The sequence below is a fragment of the Morus notabilis genome, unplaced genomic scaffold (genome assembly GCF_000414095.1).
Source record: "Morus notabilis unplaced genomic scaffold, ASM41409v2 Scaffold130, whole genome shotgun sequence".
NCBI lineage: Eukaryota > Viridiplantae > Streptophyta > Magnoliopsida > Rosales > Moraceae > Morus > Morus notabilis.
In genome coordinates this window covers 520,234-526,048 of record NW_010359451.1, presented here as the reverse complement: position 1 = coordinate 526,048, position 5,815 = coordinate 520,234, and the positions used below count along the sequence as shown (strand labels likewise).

The following is a 5,815-nucleotide window of genomic DNA, read 5'->3' as shown; positions in this document are numbered from 1 at the left end:
CTCGACGGGTCGGTACAACTCGAGCGAGTCAATGTCTTCTACAATGAGGCCGGTTGCGGGCGGTTCATCCCACGCGCCGTCCTCAGGGATATGAGCCCAGAACCATGGACAACGTCCGATCTAGGCCCTAGGGCAAAGATCTTCAGGCCGGACAACGTCGTCTTTGGTCAGTCCTGCGCCAGAAACAACTGCGCCCAGGGTCACTACACCGAAGGCGATGAGTTGATCGACTCGGTCCTCGATGTGGCTAGGAAGGAGGCTGAGAACTGTGATTGCTAGCAAGATAAATTTTTCTCTCTCTCTCGAATCGATTTTGCCTAATCAGTGACAAATTTGAGTTCTACCTTTATGTTTTTAGAGATTTTCATTTTGTGTTCTTTCTCCCTTTTTCGTTTTCTCGTTTGTTGATTTTGGTATGATATTCTGCTTCTTTATATTTAGTTAAGTGATGAAATTCCAGAAATATTATGTGTTTGTTTCCCAAATTAATGCATTATTCTGCTAGTGTATTTTAGGTTTGGTTTTTCTGTTTCTGTAAAACATACACTACGTTTTAATTTTTGTAGTTATTTCAAAAACTTTTCATAAGGCTAAATAGTACAAAGAAGAGAATTCATTTTAGCATGATTTTGCCTTTCTCACCAGACATGCCTTTCTCACCAGACCACCGAGTACACACTTTGCAAGGTGTTCCTTTCCTTTCCTTTCCTTTCTTTCTCTCTTTCTTTTTTTCTTTCTTTTGTTTGGTTTTTGAGAAATTTTTGTTTCATGCTCATTTGCCTTAAGGAAAATGTATATATTTTTGCTGCATTTAGAAAATTAATTAATTAGTCTATCAGAAAAACGTTTATGGATTTTGGATGGATCGGTTCAGGCTATGAGAAAGTGTGCTTGAGTGAAGAATTTGTGCTAGTTAGCCACATTGGTAAATTTTCTTTTTCACATTTCTATATATTTATTTATTCACTAAAATGACCTCATAATTTTTTGCTGAGAAATCAAAAGGTTCTTATTGCAATGTGTAGTTCATGCTTGCTCTTGCTCATTCATGTGTAAAGCAGAGGAATTAGAGTTTTAAGTTTTAACTGAAAATTTGGTGAGTGTGGGTACTCTTCTTTTCTTTTTTCTCTGTCTTAAGTACATTTTACTTTTGGTACATTTATTCTGTAACTAACATGGTTACTGTTGTGTGGGAAAATGTGGCAGACACATGGACGAACGATAATACGACACGTGGCTTTGACTACTTTCCGCCAAGCGACAACTCTCGACGTCTACGGCTCCCTCCTATTCCGCTGGAAAGCCCAAAGCACGAAGTCCAAATTAGGGTAACGATTCTTTCTGGCGTCGACAGATCGCGCCGTCGAGATTAAGACAAGGAGATCCCTCGACCGCAGAAGTAACCGCCAAAGAGGGCGATTGGGCTAAGCAGCGCTGACGACGAGGGGAACGTTCTTTAGAGGACATGACGGGCTGCGTGCAAAAGTGGAAGACGTCTGCAGGCATTAATTGCAAGCCCTCAAACCGCCCCACAAGGGACAAGAAAGTATTACGGAGAAGCACAGAGCCGTAGTAGGAGACTAATTGGCTGAGTGAACAGTGCTGATTAGTGGGCTACGTTTGGGCCTACCAAGGAAGAGCACTTAAGTGCTTTCACCTATGAAGGAAACCTCCTAAGCGAAAGAAGCCCGGTATAAAAGGAGGAAGACCCCAAGTAAGGAAGGGGTTCAGAGATTCCAGCAAAGAGAAAAGAGATCTAATGAGAGCAATTGTTGTAAATTGTTTCCTTCTAAAAAGAAATACAAAATCACATTGGATGTAGCTCTCATTTTATGGAGTGAATCACTATAAAATTCCTCGTGTTATTTATCCATGCTTGAGTTAGTTAAACACACAACACGCATATTCAACAAATTTTCATACGTTCACTATACACAGGCCGGTAATCCAAAGGGAAACCAAAAGGTAACCCGGCCGATTTTTGTTAGCGAAATTTGACCGTCAACAATTGACGACTACGCTGGGGAATGAAAGCGTTCGACCCCCAACAACATAGTTATAAACCTCCATCCATCCAGAGCGGGATGGAAGAAGATCAACGCCCGGTCGGAAACGAAGTCCCACCTCCAGACGCACCACGGTCGGATCCGATCCAGTTGCAGGCCCAACTAACCACTGTAACCGAGCTGGTACGTGGGCTAATGACCGTGGTTGAGCGCTTAGATGGAAGGAACTCTATGCCGCCATTAGAAGACGCCCTGGGGCCGCAGGGACCTGCCATGGTAGAAAATCCGAACCACGGTGACCACCCACATATCCAAGAGGGAACCGGAGATAGTGAGAATCACCGGGGCCCTCCTAGGCCTCAGCCTACCCAATCCTCTAGCAGCCGTTTGGGGGCCGCCGGACTCCGAGCTCCTGAGGACCGGGTACCAAAAGGTCCAGGAAACCCCGAGGTACTATCCCAGAATCCAGGTGGAAACCCGCCAGGAGGCTCAGGATCAGTACAGGCAGGCGGCCAGGCCCGAGGCGGACCCAACGCTCAGAGGGCAGAAGTGTCGTGAATAGCCGGCTCGGCCATTTCGACAGAAGAAGCACGTGCCATCATGGAACGTATGGCCAGCCTGGAGCAAAAACTGACGGGGGACGTGGCGGGCCTTTAAAGAATATAGGTCGTGTGGCTGAGGTGGTAAACGTCGATATCACGTCCAGCCGCACACATGACCATCCATTTACCGAAGAAATAATGGCACCCCCTCTCCCCGATAAATACAGGTCGCCATCGATCCCACCGTATGATGGGCGAGGTGATCCCGACGACAATTTGGAGATGTACACAGGGCACATGCTCTTGCACGGTTATGCCGAGGAGATCATGTGCCGAGCCTTTCGAAACCATTTGACGGATTCTGCCCGAAGATGGTTCCGGACGTTGAGGCCAAACTCTATCTCGAGCTGGGACAAGTTGAAGGAAGCGTTTTCCCTCCAATTCATAGGGGTCAAAAAGTACGTTCCCCCATAGCAGAATCTGACGACGATATACCAAAATCCGAACGAGTCACTAAGGGAATGGCTCGCGAGATATGGGGAAGCTGTCGCCGCCACGATGGATATAACGGATAGAGAGGCCTTGATGGGGGTCTTATCTAGCATGAAGAAAATCACCCCATTCAAAAGAGAGCTGAACCGGAAACCTCCGTCCAGCTACAGGGAGTTTTTGGCGCGAGCGCAGGGGTACATCAACGCCAAAGAGGCAGACGCAAACGACCCCGAGCACAAGTCTAACAAGAATAAAGGAACCGAACAAAGGTCGAAGCCTGTGAAACATGATGGGAAGAAGCGTCGAGGCGGAGGAAACAGAGACAAGCAGCCCGCCGCGACGACGAGCGCTCTAGAAGCCAAGAAGCCGAGGCAAGAGGATACCCGTAAGCCTCGACTGTTCCAAAAATATGATTCCTACCACGAGCTAACGATAGGAGTCAAGGAGGTCTTCAATCAGGTCAGCCGCGGGAACTTGCTGCGCCGACCGGAACCGATGAAGTCAGATCCCAACCGAAGGAACCAGAAGAAATTTTGTAGGTTCCACGGCGATGTTGGCCACCACACCAATGATTGCGCTGACCTCAAGGATGAAATCGAAAGAGTGATCCACGAAGGAAGGTTACAAGAGTTCAGGGCCGAGCGGAGACCTCGCAACGACGGCCACGGTGGACAAAATGACGGTCGGCGCCGAGAGGAGAACCAGCGCCCAGAGGATCGCGAACCCGTCGGCGTCATACGGACTGTCCTCGGCGGTCCTTATATAGGAGGAGACTCAAGGAGGTCTCAGAAGGACTACGCCCACAAGGCCAGGGGAGTTTATCACCAACGATTGCGCCGACCTCAAGGATGAAATCGAAAGAGTGATCCGCGAGGGAAGGTTACAAGAATTCAAGGCCGAGCGAAGGCCCCGAAATGACGGCCATGGTGGGCAGAATGACGGTCGACGCCGAGAGGAGAACCAGCGCCTGGAGGATCACGAACTCGTCGGCGTCATAAGGACTGTCCTCGGCGGTCCTTATATAGGAGGAGACTCAAGGAGGTCTCAGAAGGACTACGCCCACAAGGCCAGGGGAGTTTATCAGGAGCGATTCTGGAGCGTCTCCGCTGTAAAAACCCCAAGGTATAGTCACACCGACGTGGCCTTTAACGAGGATGACGCCAGTGGGGTTCATTTCCCCCACAACGACGCCTTGGTGGTGGAAGCCATGATAGGAAACCACACCGTGTGCAGAATCCTGGTAGACAATGGGAGCTCGGTGAACCTCCTATACTCCGACTGCTTGGAGAAAATGGGGATCCAAAAGGAACAATTGGAAAAACCCTCCAGGCCGCTATATGGTTTCACTGGGGACTCCGTCTTCCCCCAGGGGACCATCCGGTTGCCTATAACTACCGAAGAAAAACCCCGACAGGCTACCACAATGGCCAACTTTGTGTTTACAAAAGGAGGCTCCCAATACAACGCCGTGATTGGAAGACCAACCCTTCAGGCGCTAGGCGCCATAACTTCCGTTTACCACCAAAAGGTCAAGTTCCTTACCCCAAATGGCGTGGGCGAAATGAAGAGCAACCAGTATGAAGCTAAGATTGCATACTCTGACGCCCTGCGCGGATATGACCAGCCAGGAAGACAGGAAGCAAGGATGGTTCACCAGAGCCTCGTCGAGGACATAGACTGTAAATCCCAAAATTTATTTGGGGTTAATTTGAAATTTTTAAAGACTTAAGTGTGAAAATTTTAGAAATCTAGGCCAGAATTCGAATTTAAGAGAAATATGGGGGTCAAAATGAAAATTTTGACAGTCAGCATGCCTAACCTGTCATTTAGTGCCACTTGGACGTGTTCCTCATCCTCACAAATCAGAAAACCCTCACTTTCCCTCTCTCTATTCATTCTATTTGTCTCTCTTTCTCTCTCTCTCTCTCTCTCTCCACGTACGGCTGATTACGCCCAAATGTATACAAAAACAAGCGGTCAATTGTAGTACAATTTGAACGGTCGATCCCACAAGGAAGTGTTAAATTGAACAAGAAATGATTAGCACATAAAAAACGTTAGGAAAGTAAGCAATTAAACAAAGAAAAAGAATGAGTGTTTTTAATGATTTTATGAACAATTTAAAATGGAGAAAATTCAATAAATAAAAGTGGTAAGGCTTTGAGAATCCTCCATATGCTTTGTTCACCTATTTGGATTTTGATTCATAAATTGACTCAATTGAAAGTTTCACATCCCAAACAATCAATCAGAAAATAAATATTTGAAGAACATATGAATTAAAAATGTATTCGAGTAAATAAAATTCTAACGTTTAGAATTAGGAAAAATTATCTTATGAGAAATCCAAGAGCGACAATATACCGTTGGCAATAATGCAGTAAAAGACTACTCATAAAATAATACCGATCAATATATCATATAATGCAACAATCACATAAAAAGAGCTTGACTAGATTTATATGAGAGTTGACAATAAAATATATTGATAAGAAGAAGAAATATGATAAAAGAAAATTATTTACTCAAATGTATAAAACTTACAAACCATTGGAGAATCAAAAATCTAAATAAGTTCACTACACATATAAGATCATCTCTAGCCTCAGCTAAATACTCTAGCCTAGCTTGCACATAATTCTCATAAAATTCTAAAAAGAAAGTATAAGAATAAGAACAAGAAAATAAGAGAAAATGTGTACGAATTTAGATTCTAAAAATTAATCCCCTTATCACTTAGATAATGATCCTATTTATAGAGTTTGAATATGCTAA

At 45.3% G+C, this 5,815-nt stretch overlaps 1 protein-coding gene and 1 long non-coding RNA gene across 2 annotated transcripts; both read left to right on the top strand.

Annotated features, from left to right (window-relative positions):
* Window positions 1-781: 781 nt before the first annotated feature.
* LOC112090870 lies at window positions 782-1,763 on the top strand. Its single transcript, XR_002901859.1, has 3 exons — window positions 782-925; window positions 1,026-1,096; window positions 1,207-1,763. It is a non-coding gene; the product is annotated as an uncharacterized LOC112090870 (long non-coding RNA).
* A 1,343-nt stretch (window positions 1,764-3,106) lies between these two features.
* LOC112090858 lies at window positions 3,107-4,769 on the top strand. Its single transcript, XM_024163111.1, has 2 exons — window positions 3,107-3,643; window positions 3,807-4,769. The coding sequence occupies exons 1-2, from the start codon at window positions 3,107-3,109 to the stop codon at window positions 4,767-4,769; spliced, it is 1,500 nt and encodes a 499-aa protein (XP_024018879.1).
* Window positions 4,770-5,815: the final 1,046 nt, after the last annotated feature.